Source organism: Poromitra crassiceps (assembly GCF_964638095.1).
Source record: "Poromitra crassiceps genome assembly, chromosome: 1".
Taxonomy (NCBI): Eukaryota; Metazoa; Chordata; class Actinopteri; order Beryciformes; family Melamphaidae; genus Poromitra; species Poromitra crassiceps.
The window spans coordinates 114,729,751-114,747,809 of NC_139623.1; the positions used below are offsets into that span (position 1 = coordinate 114,729,751).

Sequence of the window (18,059 nt, forward strand, 5' to 3'; positions counted from 1 at the left end):
TCTTCCAGCAGCATGTGCAGTCAGACAGACACAGGGGACAACACATCTCTCTGCAAGTCTTCCAGCAGCATGTGCAGACAGACAGACACAGGGGACAACACATCTCTCTCTCTGCAAGTCTTCCAGCAGCATGTGCAGTCAGACAGACACAGGGGACAACACATCTCTCTCTCTGCAAGTCTTCCAGCAGCATGTGCAGACAGACAGACAGACACAAGGGACAACACACATCTCTCTCTCTGCAAGTCTTCCAGCAGCATGTGCAGACAGACAGACAGACAGACAGACACAGGGGACAACACATCTCTCTCTGCAAGTCTTCCAGCAGCATGTGCAGACAGACAGACACAGGGGACAACACATCTCTCTCTCTGCAAGTCTTCCAGCAGCATGTGCAGACAGACAGACACAGGGGACAACACATCTCTCTCTGCAAGTCTTCTAGCAGCATGTGCAGTCAGACAGACAGACACAGGGGACAACACATCTCTCTCTGCAAGTCTTACAGCAGCATGTGCAGACAGACAGACACAGGGGACAACACATCTCTCTCTGCAAGTCTTCCAGCAGCATGTGCAGACAGACAGACACAGGGGACAACGCATCTCTCTCTGCAAGTCTTCCAGCACCATGTGCAGACAGACAGACACAGGGGACAACACATCTCTCTCTCTCTGCAAGTCTTCCAGCAGCATGTGCAGACAGACAGACACAGGGGACAACACATCTCTCTCTCTGCAAGTCTTCTAGCAGCATGTGCAGACAGACAGACACAGGGGACAACACATCTCTCTCTCTCTGCAAGTCTTCCAGCAGCATGTGCAGACAGACACAGGGGACAACACATCTCTCTCTGCAAGTCTTCTAGCAGCATGTGCAGACAGACAGACACAGGGGACAACACATCTCTCTCTGCAAGTCTTCTAGCAGCATGTGCAGACAGACAGACACAGGGGACAACACATCTCTCTCTTTCTCTGCAAGTCTTCCAGCAGCATGTGCAGTCAGACAGACAGACACAGGGGACAACACATCTCTCTCTGCAAGTCTTCCAGCAGCATGTGCAGACAGACAGACACAGGGGACAACACATCTCTCTCTGCAAGTCTTCTAGCAGCATGTGCAGACAGACAGACACAGGGGACAACACATCTCTCTCTGCAAGTCTTCCAGCAGCATGTGCAGACAGACAGACACAGGGGACAACACATCTCTCTCTCTCTGCAAGTCTTCCAGCAGCATGTGCAGTCAGACAGAGACAGGGGACAACACATCTCTCTCTGCAAGTCTTCTAGCAGCATGTGCAGACAGACAGACACAGGGGACAACACATCTCTCTCTCTCTGCAAGTCTTCTAGCAGCATGTGCAGACAGACAGACACAGGGGACAACACATCTCTCTCTCTCTGCAAGTCTTCTAGCAGCATGTGCAGACAGACAGACACAGGGGACAACACATCTCTCTCTCTCTGCAAGTCTTCTAGCAGCATGTGCAGACAGACAGACACAGGGGACAACACATCTCTCTCTCTGCAAGTCTTCTAGCAGCATGTGCAGACAGACAGACACAGGGGACAACACATCTCTCTCTGCAAGTCTTCTAGCAGCATGTGCAGACAGACAGACACAGGGGACAACACATCTCTCTCTGCAAGTCTTCTAGCAGCATGTGCAGACAGACAGACACAGGGGACAACACATCTCTCTCTGCAAGTCTTCCAGCAGCATGTGCAGACAGACAGACACAGGGGACAACACATCTCTCTCTCTCTGCAAGTCTTCTAGCAGCATGTGCAGACAGACAGACACAGGGGACAACACATCTCTCTCTGCAAGTCTTCCAGCAGCATGTGCAGACAGACAGACACAGGGGACAACACATCTCTCTCTCTCTGCAAGTCTTCTAGCAGCATGTGCAGACAGACAGACACAGGGGACAACACATCTCTCTCTGCAAGTCTTCCAGCAGCATGTGCAGACAGACAGACACAGGGGACAACACATCTCTCTCTCTCTGCAAGTCTTCTAGCAGCATGTGCAGACAGACAGACACAGGGGACAACACATCTCTCTCTCTGCAAGTCTTCCAGCAGCATGTGCAGACAGACAGACACAGGGGACAACACATCTCTCTCTGCAAGTCTTCCAGCAGCATGTGCAGACAGACAGACACAGGGGACAACACATCTCTCTCTCTCTGCAAGTCTTCTAGCAGCATGTGCAGACAGACAGACACAGGGGACAACACATCTCTCTCTGCAAGTCTTCCAGCAGCATGTGCAGACAGACAGACACAGGGGACAACACATCTCTCTCTCTCTGCAAGTCTTCTAGCAGCATGTGCAGACAGACAGACACAGGGGACAACACATCTCTCTCTCTGCAAGTCTTCCAGCAGCATGTGCAGACAGACAGACACAGGGGACAACACATCTCTCTCTGCAAGTCTTCTAGCAGCATGTGCAGACAGACAGACACAGGGGACAACACATCTCTCTCTGCAAGTCTTCCAGCAGCATGTGCAGACAGACAGACACAGGGGACAACACATCTCTCTCTCTCTGCAAGTCTTCTAGCAGCATGTGCAGACAGACAGACACAGGGGACAACACATCTCTCTCTGCAAGTCTTCCAGCAGCATGTGCAGACAGACAGACACAGGGGACAACACATCTCTCTCTCTCTGCAAGTCTTCTAGCAGCATGTGCAGACAGACAGACACAGGGGACAACACATCTCTCTCTCTGCAAGTCTTCCAGCAGCATGTGCAGACAGACAGACACAGGGGACAACACATCTCTCTCTGCAAGTCTTCCAGCAGCATGTGCAGACAGACAGACACAGGGGACAACACATCTCTCTCTCTCTGCAAGTCTTCTAGCAGCATGTGCAGACAGACAGACACAGGGGACAACACATCTCTCTCTGCAAGTCTTCCAGCAGCATGTGCAGACAGACAGACACAGGGGACAACACATCTCTCTCTCTCTGCAAGTCTTCTAGCAGCATGTGCAGACAGACAGACACAGGGGACAACACATCTCTCTCTCTGCAAGTCTTCCAGCAGCATGTGCAGACAGACAGACACAGGGGACAACACATCTCTCTCTGCAAGTCTTCTAGCAGCATGTGCAGACAGACAGACACAGGGGACAACACATCTCTCTCTGCAAGTCTTCCAGCAGCATGTGCAGACAGACAGACACAGGGGACAACACATCTCTCTCTCTCTGCAAGTCTTCTAGCAGCATGTGCAGACAGACAGACACAGGGGACAACACATCTCTCTCTCTCTGCAAGTCTTCCAGCAGCATGTGCAGACAGACAGACAGACACAGGGGACAACACATCTCTCTCTCTCTGCAAGTCTTCCAGCAGCATGTGCAGACAGACAGACAGACACAGGGGACAACACATCTCTCTCTCTCTGCAAGTCTTCCAGCAGCATGTGCAGTCAGACAGAGCAGACACATGACAACAACAAGAACGAGTCTGTTGGGCTTGTGCTGTGCTGGCATGCCGCTGTCCACCGCTAATGGAATTACAGCGAGCACGCGGTGATGTCAGAAGGTCTGCACAGAAGGCCTTGACTGATACCGGGGGTTTGAGAGCCGATACCAATGTTTTTCTGCATGGATAAGGCAGTTTACAGTGTTTTACAGCATTTTGTCCAGGATCAGTGTCTGGAATTGGCCACTGTTACATTCACTAACTAAGCCAAAGTGCCAAGTGTTTTGGAGTAGACTAGACTAGAGACTAGGACGAGTCGGACTAGAGACAATTTTCTTTACGTTCACCAATTCATGTTTTTACACCCACTCCAAAGATGTTATACTGTATATTCATTCATGGGAGGCGTGGTTTCCATGAGATTGTGGTTGGGGGACGACGCATGCACACCCGAACACAGGTGTCACACACAATTCATAGAGGTACTGCTGTATGTGTGTGTTGCACATTTATAATCCAATTACTGACTGTGACGTTGCGAGCCATCATCATGCTCAGACATGAAACAAGCATGGCCTCCATGAAAAGCCTTTGAGACACATCACATGACCCGCTCAAATAAACATCACTGATCATAGTTATATGCAAATCATCACATTCAAATACAGGACGCTCGATGATACGTGACATACGAATATGAATAAGAAAATGAATACGGGACATTTCATGATGCAATCTTTACAAAATATTGTTACAAAATATCACGGCGCCCCTGGGACAGTGAGACGCATGGAGAGAGAGAGACGGATACACATATACACACACACCGCATGGAGAGAGACGGATACACATACACACACACACACACACACACACACACACACACACACACACACACACACACACACACAGTAACTCAGTTAACCCAGAGTAGGTCAGTAGAATCCATGAGTTAATCAACTGCAAGTCAAGGTATCTACTTTCTGAACATAGGTGAATGTTAGTGTCACTCTTTTCATTGGTTAACACTAGGTGGCGCTACATAAAACTTGGCGAGCCAGCCAGGAGGTAGTTTAAGTCCTTGTCACATGAAGGTTGAACAGTTTGACATTTTTATTGCATTCATATGTGAACATTGATACTACCTATCTATAATAAGTCTGTGTTAACCAGAGTTGGGGTCCGTTACTCAAAAAAGTAATGTATTACACATTACACATTACTTTCAAAAAAAGTAATGCCTTACTTTACATGATTACTCCCTGTAGAAAGTAATTTGTTACACTACTCGTTACATTACTTTTGCGTTACTCCGTAACATCGCCTGAGATGCATTGTCACGTAATTTACCAGTTAACAATACTAATAATTAAACCTTACATATGCACATATATTAGCACAAATCTCTATCGTAATAAGGTAGGTTGTAAAACTTTTCGTGTCTGATGGTGGCTATCCGTTCCCTGCCATCTGTATTTTGCTCAATATGTTTCTGAAAAATGGCGATTTCATTCTACTGTTGAAACTGGCAACATTTCCTCTACCATGTACGAGGCAACAAGCCTGTCCATCTCTGATTTTGATGTTACCTGGTGAAAAGCAAGCTTTTGCTGCTTGCTTGGGGACTCAGCTTGGCTCTGCGGGTCTCTGGCAACCAGCTTTGTGTTAGCATGTTGCCTCTGCAGATGCTTTGAGAGGTTTCATGTCGTGTTCGCAGCGGTAGCTAGCTGCTTCTGTCCAGGGCAAAGTTTGCAGTGTCACATTCTTGTCCTTCCGCGCCACAAATTCGAAGTAATGTGCGTTTCTCCACCCTTCAAAAGTTGTTGTAGAAGACGGCGAGGCGGGTGCTACTGCACGTTTTTTGGCAGACTAACCCACTTTTTAGTCTGATTTAATTGTAAAACAGAGTGTAAAAAGTTATGCAAAGCTTTCTGGGAAATTTACCCTGTGGAAGAGGAAAGTGGACGGAGTTCCCAGCATGCCCTGGGGTAGTGTGTTTTGTTTGTAGATTTTTTTGTCAATGTTTGTCAATTGTGTGTCAATGGTGTTTTGGAGGTTAAAATGATTTCTTGTTCTATATGCATGATGTTAGTTATCTGCAAAGTTATGTGTCGACTAATAGTGCTATTCTGCGTGCTAATACAAAGTACAAACAAACTGTTGGCACCATGATTGATTCTGCTGTGCAGTTAAATGACCTGTCTGATGGGGCACAGGATCTGCTATTAAAACGGAGATCTTTTCTCTCTATACTTATCTTGCTAGTACGCATGTAACGAGTTAAGTGTTTGATTAGTAACTGTAATGTGATTACTGAACTTAGGGACAGTAGTGCCTTACACTACTCGTTACCGACAAAAGTAATGTGATTACAGTAACGGGTTACAAAGTAAGTTATCTTCTAGTAGGTGGTATAGCTGGTGAGGATGTAGATGTTGAACACCTCCAGCACTTGGAACAGTTTGGTAAAGTTGAAAGGGTAATTAAGGTCATCAGTAGTGAGGATAAGTTCAAAGGCACAGCCATAGTGGCATTTAGGTCAGGTGAAGCTATTGAGCTCATTCGGGATGTCTTACCCTGCGACTACCTTAACCCAGACTTACCTAACTGAACTAAAGGGTGTTGCTAAACTAAGTGGGGCAGACTTTGAGAAGATTTTGTTGGATGAAATCGCTAGGATTCAGGCATCTACCAAAACTCAGACAACCCAACCAGAGGCATCAAAAGTCAGCCACGAAGCTCAGCCCTTTAGCCCCACACAACAAGCTGACCCAGCAGCTAATGCAAAAGTCCTACAAAAATAAGTACTGATTTGACCGACCCCCATGAACGTGACTCACTCCCTTTTGATGTAGGTGCAGAGGCATCATTCTTTACTAAGAAGCAAAGCGTCTACCTACCTTCTGAACAGCTCACCACTCCTGAGGTACAAAAAGTTCATTTTTGAGAAATGTTCTCATTTTCTGGGAATTACAATTGGCCTACATGAGGTACCTTCTCCTGGGGCGTGTCACATGTATGTTAGGGTTAATACTCCTGTCAAAGACATCTATGTTAGGATTAATACTCCTGTTAGGGTGCCCATTGCTCATGGGTCAAATGCAGAGGACGAATGTCCCCATGGGCACAATAAAAGTATAACTTATCTTAGCACGCACATGCACAAGCAGCGCAACCTCCAACTTCACCAGCTCTTTAAACACAGACACTCGCATGTAAACAGCGATCTGAGTGCTGTACAATCACACATAATGTGCTCTGTCATGCTGTGAATGGACGGCAGCCTTATCTGGTGTGAGTAGCTGCTCCATGTGACCCGGCTGTGTGGCTTCACATCAATGAGATGGATGATGTCAGCAATGTCCGATGCAAGGCGGCACTTGGCGATCAGCCACAGTGGGGCACAGAGACCTTTGCTCTTAATGCTCTAAACTTGATATTTTTCACACTTGCAAATCTGAGGGAGGAGTTAAGTGTCTTGCCCAAGGACACAGCGACGGCAGCTGGGAGGGAGCGGGGATCGAGCCGCCAACCCTTGCGTCATTGGCCGACCCGCTCTACCTCCTGAGCTAAAGCCACCCCTTTTGTAGCCTGCATGCGCTAGAATCTAGAGTCTAGATCATTGATAGTTAATAAGATCTGGATAAAGCGAGCTGATTGGGATTTGATAGGAGAAAGTGAGGCTTGAATCTCCTGCTTCCTGCTCATCGTTGATTGGTTGAATAGAGTAATTCTACACAGAAGTACTTGGAGAGGGGGTGGCTGCCCCTAGCGGCTGCCGGGGGAGTTTCCGAATTTGCCCTGTCTCTCTTATCGCCGTAATGCATTATGGGTAGTCAGCTACTTTGGCTAATGCTAGCGGCTAATGCTACTTACTTTACATTGTAGTAAAACGCCACTGAATGGCCAAATTGATTTAACGTTTAACCATTTCGAGTAACAGAGAAGGCTTAAAGTCCCTGGAAACCAGAAATATTTCTTTATTATTTAGCATTTTGAGTTAATCACATCACAGGACCCTATGTTAATAAGCCACCAGCCAAATTTGAACGATGATGAACGTCGCAAAGTATATAAATTTAGGTTTGACAGCCATGGCAAAACTCATGAGATTTCATTATTTTTTAGAGTGTACTTTCTCCCGCGGAATGTGTGGGCGTGTCCCATCTACAGCAGGGAAATTTCTGTCTCTCGGAGAGCGCGAGAGAGAGGGGGGAGGGAAACGGAGAAAGAGAGATGAGTGCACACACCGTGTGTGTGTGTGTGTGTGTGTGTGTGAGTGTGTGTGTTCGCGCGTTGCTCCGCGGCTCTGTCTCTCTCTCTCTCTCTCTCTCTCTCTCTCTCTGAGAGAGAGAGAGAGAGAGAGAGAGAGGTGTCGGGTTTCAGGCCATTCTCTGAGTGTGTGTGTTCGCGCGTTGCTCCGCGGCTCTGTCTCTCTCTCTCTCTCTCTCTCTCTCTCTCTAGAGAGAGAGAGAGAGAGAGAGAGAGAGAGAGAGAGAGAGAATGGCCTGAAACCCGACACCTTGCTAATCTCACAAGCATAGCGCTTGGCAGACTGCATACAGACGAGACGGACAGCGAGGGAGCGCTGTCACTGGGGGCAAAGAACGGACTTGCCATAGGTGGGTGCGGATTGCGCGCGTGTACAAAGGTTATATAGAGCTTATGACGTCATAAGCTCCTGCGTTTTAGCACCTCGCGCACTGCTGTCTTCAATGAGGAAGTACTTTTTAGAATCTTGTAGAAAAGTGGCGATTTTAAGGCTTTGGGTTGAAAGTAATGTATAATAATTTCAGAGGCACAAAATTACTAACATAAGACCCTAAATAACATAGTTAGAACGTTTTTGTGGATTTTGGTTTCCAGGGACTTTAAGGCTTTATCTAATGGTATAGATAACTTAAATGGTCCGCCATGTTATGAACATTAGATGTATGGTATCTATATAGTTACGTGTGCCTACTAACATTATTAAAATATCATAAAGTAATGCTATTTTCTGATAATTTGCTTAACTATTACTTGCTACCTGATGCCTTGCGGCACATTGCTGCCTGTACCGGTCGGAAGTATTACTGTTCTTATTATCCTTATTCGATTAGATTACGATTCAGAGGGCTACGATTCGATACGATTACGATTATCGATGCATCTCGATGCATCTTAAATCGATGCATCACTTTTTTCCGCAATACATGATTTATTTTTTCTCACTTTCTTTTTTCTCACTGTGTGGCTACTTTTAAAATAAAAGTACGTTTGGAATTGCATTGTATTATGATCCATAATTAAAATAAACAATGCATGTACTTCCATTCTATTTTATTTGATTATTATTATTATTATTATTATTATTATTTTTTTTTTTTTTTATAATCGATTTTTGATATTTGTGAATCGATGCAGAATCGTGCACGTCTGCATCGCAATGCATCTTATAATCGATTATTTTTGACACCCCTAGTACATAGTGGTACTTGGTCGGAAAGGTTTTGGGAACCCCTGCTTTAGATGTTAGAGATATTGAACAGTGAACCTCAGATGTGGATGGCTGTAGAAGACGATGGTTTCCAAAGAAGGGAAGGGAAAATAACTGGAGAAACAGCACATAGATAACAAGTACAGATTGCGCCACGACGCATCCAGGCAATGCCGTCATGCTTTCAAGAGGCTCCTGGGAATAAATTAGCAGCTAAGATGTGAAGATTCATCGTTAAAAGTTTCACAATAATTGATGTTTTGCTGAGCCCTCCTCACTCCAGGCACCTCATCTCTAGATGTGTGTGTCTATTTGATGACTGTACCATGGCCTCTACTGAGAGGATCAGAGAGGCATGGCAGGAAGAACTTGGTACTGAATTATCTGACATTATATGGGAAAGGAGCCTGTCGGTTGTACAACTCTGCTCAGTTAATAGCAGACATCAGCTGATCCAGTTTAAAGTCACTCACCGTCTCCATTACTTCAAGCATAGGTTACATAAGATATATCCCTCTGTCTCACCGCTATGTGATAGGTGTCAGGGGTCGGAGGGCACATTGTCACATGCTTTTTGGTTCTGCGCTTCACTGTCCGGATTCTGGGCTAAGATATTTGACTGGTACTCGAAGGCTTATAAAATAACTAGGGGTGTCACAATATATCGTCCCACGAAATTTCGCGATAGTAAAACGTCACGATATGTATCGTTGAGATGAAATCTCATATCGTGAATTTTTTTTTTTTTTTTTTTTTTTTTTCCAAAAGTAGACAAAGAAACGTCTTTGTTTGTTGAAGTTCAATGTGTGGAAAGTAGTTCAGTTGAACAAGTCTCTGAAGAGACACATGAGAAGTTATACAGGAGAGAAACCATTCAATTGAGTTTCTGGCAAAACTGTTTACTTGACAGGAAAAACTGAAGATGCATAAAAAATAGACTAAGAAAAGTCTTGTTGTTTGAGTTTGAAGAAAAACTGAAGATGCATAATGAGAATTTATACTGCTGAGAAACCTTTTAGTTCAAAGTAAATCTAAGTGACGGTGTAACTCATTCTATTTCAAGATAAGCCTTATCTCCAATCTCATGTTTTTTCTAGTTATTGTAATAACAATTTCCCACAACAGCATGTTTTGTATTTGTGCATTTCAAATAAAATACTACTTTTCCAGTCATATATTGTAATTTATTCAAGTTTAAAAAAATATTGTTAAAATCGTATCGTATCGTATCGTTATCGTGAACCCAGTATCGTGATACGTATCGTATCGTGAACTGAGTGTATCGTGACACCCCTAAAAATAACCCTTCAGACCGAAGCAGAACTTGCCATCTTCGGCTGCTCGGAACTCTCTCTGGGCTTCCCCACAGCTGTGCAGCAATCTCTGACGCAAGGGACAATTGTTGCCAAAAAACTAATCTTGAAAGAATGGAAGTCTTCTACTTCACCTTCTTTTCAATTGTGGCTGACGGAAATGACCTCTGTTATACGGATGGAGAGGATTAGGTTCCTGAGGACCGACTCACTAAAGAAATTCTTTGCCATTTGGGGCCCGTTTCTAGCCTACCTTGTTGAGGTTGCGAGAGACGGATGAGCACAATAATGTACCTCTCGTAAAAATATAAGCACCTTACACGACTGGTAGCACTGAATGTTGAAAATGTGTATTTATTTTTTATTTTATTTTTTGTTGTTTGTTTTTGTTTTTTTCTGTTCTGTCTGAGCGTGTTTGTCTTGTTCATATGTTGTTCTGAAAAACTGAAAATAAAATATATATAAATTAATATATATATATTGAGATACTGCTCCATAAGAAACAGATATATGATTTGGAGACAGTTATTTTCCAAGTGTTGTAAACCGTGATGAGGTTAAGAGACTCTCACCTCTAGCTGACCTGGAGCCTGTACTACGAAGCTAGTTTAACAGATCCGCGATAAGTCCCTTTGATCTGGTTTGACTGAACAGGATCAAAGCTATCTAGTTAACTGATACTACGACGCTGGTTTTCTACTGTGTAAGTGGACCTGGGATCTGCCTGTGCACGCGCACGTTTTTCGCTCGTGCACAGGCGCGCGTCCACGCGAAAGAGGTGCGCTAGCCAATGACATTATGAACAGCTGAGTTGATCCACGCCCACACCCATTTCCACACCCATTTCCTCATTGAATGAAAAAGCGCAGCCACAGTGGGATCAGAGATTTTAGCGGATATTTAATGTAACCTATGGCAGAATGAAAATCCGCGTTGGATATAGTTGGGGGAAGGACTGTCTAAAGCTGCCGCTTGTATTCACATCAGTCATTTGATTTATTTTGATCAGCGATTTCTGTCTCCTACAGCTTTGTGCGAGTGTAAATGTACATTAAATGTGTAATCTCAGTCTATAAATTTCCACAATCTGTAAGCCTATTTAGACCATAGATTTAGAAAGCATGCTCAATGAATAATGATCTCTATCACTCATTATGTGTGTGTGGTTGCACTGATCGAATAATTCATATATAGGCTATAATAATGATATCCTAATATAAAAGAGAAAACTGCTGGACTGAATTAAGACGATGCGGGCATACTTTTCATTGATAAAAACTAGCCTATTTTTGCTCATATATTGGCATACAGCCTACAGGACACAGTTCCAGCTGAAACATGCAAGAAGCCTGCATATTTAGTATTGGGGCTATCCCATATTTATCCCATCTATAGGCTTTTCTGGCATGTAGGAGAATATCACCCTCACTCCATTTGAGGCTCCGTTTAGCCTATGATATGCGCTGCGGTGATTAATAGTGATCATATTTCTCCACGCATAGTTGAGCTGTTAAGACATAAAGTGGTAAGTAGGCTTAATTTAATTATGTAGCCTACAGAGCCACAAATGTTTTTCTTGTTATATTCTCAGTTGACTGCAATCTATTTTTCATATGGCGATCTTATATGAACGGTGAGTGACTCCAGAGAGCCGATTATATGGGTCTGTCATGGATTTTGATCTTATCCTCTGAAGCTAACCTGGTCGCGACCAGGTTAGCTTTGCAGCGTCAGTTGCCATGGTGATTGAAAGTTAACTTGCTTTGTAGTACGGCTAAACCAGGTTTAAACTCAAACTTACTCGGATAAGGCATTAAACTAGCTTCGTAGTACAGGCTACTGATGACCGTGGTCCTGTGGTAAAATTGCATATAATTGCTGTGAAATAGTATGGCTGTTAAAACATGCAGGATTGAGGCAACTTGCTTTGAATGTCGATGGTTAACCGGTAAACGTTTAACCGCCGATAACGTCTTTGGTCGTTTAAGCATGTCGGTTAAACGGTCAATTTGCATGTTAATTTGCATATACAACAGTGTTGCCAATGTGGTGATTTCCCCCCCTCCTTCGTGGTCAGCAATGTATCATAAGTATATTAAAACATGGGACAAGTGTTAATCAAGCTAGATTTGGAAATAAACACATGGTTAATGTCGATTTTATCTACCCGATGTCTGATCAAACGCATTACGCAGCAAAGCACACACACAGCTGAACACCTGCTGCAGCCACAGACAGTGGCACAGTGAAGTGAGCGCACTGACTGCCCCGCCCCTCTGCTGCTCCTGTCTACTCGTCTTGAGCACACAGCTCAGATGTGCTCTGTGACCATTTCACAATGATTAACACACCCAGCGAAACAATCAGCTCATACATGTTCTATAGTGTTGTTAACTCCGTGTGTGCTGTGTGGGACTGTGCTGTGGGTTGAATATAACATTAGCAACTTAGCGTTACCTGACGAGATGCCAGGCAGTGAGTGTGGGGAAAACTGCATTTCTCTGCCGATGTTCTTTCACTTTTACGTTCGCTCAGTGTTTAGACTTAGAGAGACAGATCAAACATCTTCCACATGGATTCTACTGAAAATGATATTTTCAGTAGAATCCATGCGGAAGGCGCTTGTGTGTGGGGCTGTCAGCTGAACGTTTACGAGCTGCCAGGCAGTGGAAAATCTGCATTGAATTTCTCCGCCTGACACCCGTGCTGACAAACGCTGCTCTAGTCTGCGTGGGGCGAGAGGTTTTTACTTTCACTTAGTGTTTAATGATCGCACGTCGTGTTTCAAGATTAAAGCAACAAGCTGCGTCTTCCACTCCACATCGTGAAAAATACCCATAACGTAAGTTCTCTGCAGCATCGGGTCTGTGTCTCAGGCATAATAATCACACAACAATCACGGCTTTGTGTAAAATACATATACAAAGACATAAGATTAATGTCAAATTCAAGCAGATTTGGTAGTGTAGGAATCAATGCAGTACCGGACTCGCACACTAAAATAATAATCGCAAAAATGCAGTCTGAAACCCATATGGAGCGCTGGAATGAAAGGCACACGCCACTGTCTTAATATTTCACGTCTTTTAAAAAAAAATTAACGATGGTTAACCGATTTAAGGGTGTCTGTTAGTCAAAAGTAAAATGAACCGAAAATCCACATCCCACTTTGAATGGAGACACTCTTCATCAGGCAGCATTGAGGACAAATTATTTATGTCACAACATGTATATAGCATTTATTAATAAATCAATCAATTTAAGCTGTTGACGGCTCCAAATAGCAGCATGTTGAACTTCACTACCCAGAAATCCTATTAGGTGATGTCTCACAGCTCACTCATGTGCACCAACCAGCTGGTCTGTGATACTTTACACCAAAGGAAACCAAAGACACGAGAGAGTAAAATATCTATGGACACCAGAATTTCATTTGGACAAATAGGGCCAATCAGAATCAGAATTCTTTATTTCACCAAGTATGTTTTCACATACAAGGAAATTGACTTGGTGTGGTTGGTGCGCAAGTAACATACGATAAATTAGAACAAATATACGAGATATAAACAAAACAAATATAAGATATAAAGAATATAAAAGACATTAACAGATATAAAATATATAAACAGTACATGTATGTCTTGAACCAGGTGTGGTAGCCTAATCTACAGCGGCACCCCAATTAGTGATTTAGGCTGAACTCTTAAACTACTAAACTCTTGCCTAGTGCAGCTTTAACTTCTCACATCTGCCCCCATGTTCATGTTCACACCTGTCCCCAGTCTACCTCTCCTCTAACATCTCTCTCTGTCTCACCCCAGGCCCTGCTCTCTGCCTGACCTGTCCCCAGTCTACCTCTCCTCTAACATCTCTCTCTGTCTCACCCCAGGCCCTGCTCTCTGCCTGACCTGTCCCCAGTCTACCTCTCCTCTAACATCTCTCTCTGTCTCACCCCAGGCCCTGCTCTCTGCCTGACCTGTCCCCAGTCTACCTCTCCTCTAACATCTCTCTCTGTCTCACCCCAGGCCCTGCTCTCTGCCTGACCTGTCCTCAGTCTACCTCTCCTCTAACATCTCTCTCTGTCTCACCCCAGGCCCTGCTCTCTGCCTGACCTGTCCCCAGTCTACCTCTCCTCTAACATCTCTCTCTGTCTCACCCCAGGCCCTGCTCTCTGCCTGACCTGTCCTCAGTCTACCTCTCCTCTAACATCTCTCTCTGTCTCACCCCAGGCCCTGCTCTCTGCCTGACCTGTCCTCAGTCTACCACTCCTCTAACATCTCTCTCTGTCTCACCCCAGGGCCTGCTCTCTCCCTGACCTGTCCCCAGTCTACCTCTCCTCTAACATCTCTCTCTGTCTCACCCCAGGCCCTGCTCTCTGCCTGACCCTGTCCCCGGTCTACCCCTCCTGTAACAGTGTCTCTGTCTCCCTCTCTGTCTCCCCCCAGGCCCAGCTGGAGGCCCAGAAGGCCACCCAGGACTTCCAGAGGGCCATGGAGGTTCTGCGGGCGGCAAAGGAGACCATCTCCCTGGCTGAGCAGCGGCTCCTGGAGGAGGACAACCGGCAGTTCGACTCTGCCTGGCAGGAGATGCTGAACCATGCCACCCAGCGGGTATGTTTCTGGTTCCCTTTCTTTGTTTCTTTAGAGATTTAATAATGTCACGATTTCTTTGTCTTTTTTAAGTTTATTTGTGCAAATTAAACAAAAAGAAAAGTATGTAGTTTTTAGAATGTTTTTCCAGCTGTAAACATTATATAAGGTTATTACAGTGAGATTGTTGAGTTTGATCTTGATTTTTTTTTAAAGCTCTTCCTATGAGTGTCATGCACATGAATCCGCATCATAATCATATTTGGTGTTTCCTGGTAATAACAATAGGTTTGGTGCAATAAATAAGTGAACATTGGAGCCCTGCAGTGTGCAAGCTGTTTCATGTGTTTGTTTCATGATTTGCTAACTTTCGGCTCAGCACCTGCCCTATTTTGTTTGGATGTTGGATGTGCCTGGCGTGCATTACTCCTATTAATAGCAATAGGTTTCACATATTTTACAAGTCACATTTAGTTGACCCTCTTATCCAGATTTAACTTGCTCAAGTAGGGATTCAGTCTTTTGCTCATAAAGACATGGCTGTTACATGAGTCAAACCTTTAACGTTCCTTTTATATGCTGTGTTTCCTTATTCACAAATTTACAAGCAAGACTGCCGGCTTGTTAGGTAGTCCCTTTTTATTACTTTGTGGACAGAAACTTAATCGAATGCCTGAGGTGGATCTCAACAGAATGCTATTCGTACTTCCGTGCCTGACAGTGAGATCTGATTGGCTGCTGCAGGTGATGGAGGCGGAGCATACCAAGACGAGGAGCGAACTGCTCCACAAGGAGACCGCGGCCAAATACACCGCAGCCATGAGCCGCATGAAGCAACTGGAGAAGAAACTCAAACGCACCATCAACAAGTCCAAGTAAGTGGCTCAGTCTGCTTTTCCACCGCTAGCAAAGTGTATGTGCTGCTGTCTGGTACTGGATTGAGCTGTTTCACTACTAGCTGAAGGTGGGAAGTGTAGAGGGCTTCAGGTGATGTATTACAATTAGTTCATAGCCACGTTGAGATGGCTATGAACTAATTGTTTTTCTAATTGTACAGCTTGTCTGTCTCAACAGAATTCATAGCATTTAATTTCTGTGCTGTTGTCTAGGAATGTATCTTTTTGTCACTGATATGATTGATTTTGTGTCAGCTTGTTAGCTAGCTAACCATAGTATCAGGTCAGCTAACAGTCTTGTTGTCACTGTCAGCACATCTGATTACTGTAGCACAGTAGCTAACACATCCAGTAATATTGGCTATTAGTCTCCCGTTAACATTAACATCAGTTGCATTTTTTTTTTTTTTTACCTTTTATTTATACAGGGCGAGTCTCACTGAGAGCAATGCTCTCTTTTTCAGGAGTGCCCTGTTCACACACACACACACACACACACACACACACACACACACACACACACACACACACACACACACACACACACACACACACACACACACACACACACACCATTACCTGGAAGCTGACCAGTACAACCACAGTCTGATCTGCTGGTCACTGATCAGCTTCACTGGAGCAGTTGGGGTTAAGGGCCCTGCTCAAGGGCACCTCAGTGGTGGTAATGAGGGAGGGGCAAGTGCTGCCTTTTCACTTTCCCCACCCAGATTTATCCTGCCGGTCCCGGGGATTGAACCGACGACCTTCCGGTCACAACTAATTAAACTAATCAAACCTCATCAGACGTTTCAATTTAGCTTAAAATCTTACTGAATGGCTAGAGCCATACCACAACAAGCTTTTTTTTTGTTTTGTTACCAGTCCGGTATCTCTCTTTTTCCAGCCCGGTTGTTATTTACATCACCTCCAGTAGGCCTGGGCGATATGGCAATTTTTTTTATCACGATATGGTTTCTTATATCGATCGATGTCGATATTTATCACGATATAAATTTATCAATAATACTAATTGCACATAAAAAGCACATGAAGAATTTTAGGGGCACAATTAAAATTCAATGCAGAGCGATATAGAATGTATAAGATACGACTCTATTAATCTCTGACCGGTTACAATTAAGTTGAATTCAATTCAAAGTATTCTCATGAGAGAGGCTCAATGCAGCTCAATGGCTATTGTTGTCATTAAATGATAACCCTTTATTTAGTCATCTGTTTGTCCATACTATTCACTTATGGCTTTTTAATGTAACTTGATCCATTTGCATTTTCATCTTATTATAATTGTTCTATGCTTGTTACTTGTTTTCCCTTATACCACTGGTCTTTGGTGTGCTTATTCTGTTGTGTGTATTGCATTATGTTGTTTTAATCATTAAAACAACATAATGCAACGTTACGTTCATTGCATTAATTACGTTCATTGCATTAAATTAATGCAATGAACGTCTTGGTCCAAGGCTAGGTGTTGATTATGCAGCTATAGTTAGCTGCTGTTGGTTTGATAAAGGAAGCAAAGACTGTTTAAACCATAGATGTGTAATGTTATTCGGATAGCTGCTATAGATGGTCTAACAGATAGCATAACGTTAGCAAGATTGTCAAGTATGAAGATATTAACGTTAGCGCGTAAGCTAACGTTTGCGTCAGCTAACGTTAGCGTCAGCTAACGCGATGTAGATGCTAATTTGATAGCATTCATGACAGCCAGCTACCGCTACCCATAACCAGAACTACTGTCTGCTGCAGCTTTATCTCCCGTGTACAAATCAATTCCATCTGTTTATGTTACTCTTGCCAAGTTGCCAGGCCACTGGCCAGGCTCTAACTGGTTAGTAACAGCAACTCAACTCAGCCAGCCGACTGCGAGGCTCTGAGCAGAAGGGATTCTTCCGCAAACGCGTGCATCACATGGTTTATTTTCCATTGATGCCATTGGTTCCACTCAGTGTTGCCTTCAAATACCCCCCAAAAACGACACGTTATTCACAATAAGCATTGCTGTGCTAAGCTGCGGTCATGTTTCTGAGGGGTTTTGAACGCAACACTGAAAATATTTTTTATCGAAATTACAGCTCATAAATTTATCATCGTTATCGTGGCCGTTTTTTTCGTGAAAATTTTCGACATTGTTTTATCGCCCAGCCCTAACCTCCAGTAATAAATCGCTACTGCTCTGCATCAACAATGAAAATAAATATCTGTGACTCCAACTGCTTGTGCACTTTGACCTTTTCCCAGATGTCTTTCAGGACATTGATTGTGTTTAAAAATGACGACTGGAGTGAAATGTGACAAATAGTCTGCGTCA

The 18,059-nt window shown here is 44.1% G+C and overlaps 1 protein-coding gene across 1 annotated transcript in view; it reads left to right on the top strand.

Annotated features, from left to right (window-relative positions):
• The window catches only part of sh3bp5b (SH3-domain binding protein 5b (BTK-associated)), a gene marked incomplete at its 3' end in the record, with an annotated part of 114,095 nt that overhangs the window by 70,298 nt on the left and 25,738 nt on the right, over positions 1-18,059 (top strand). Inside the window, exons 4-5 of the mRNA XM_083632707.1 lie at positions 14,688-14,852; positions 15,576-15,706. Of these exons, the coding sequence (XP_083488833.1) occupies positions 14,688-14,852; positions 15,576-15,706 (296 nt within the window). The remainder of the gene's footprint in view (positions 1-14,687; positions 14,853-15,575; positions 15,707-18,059) is intronic.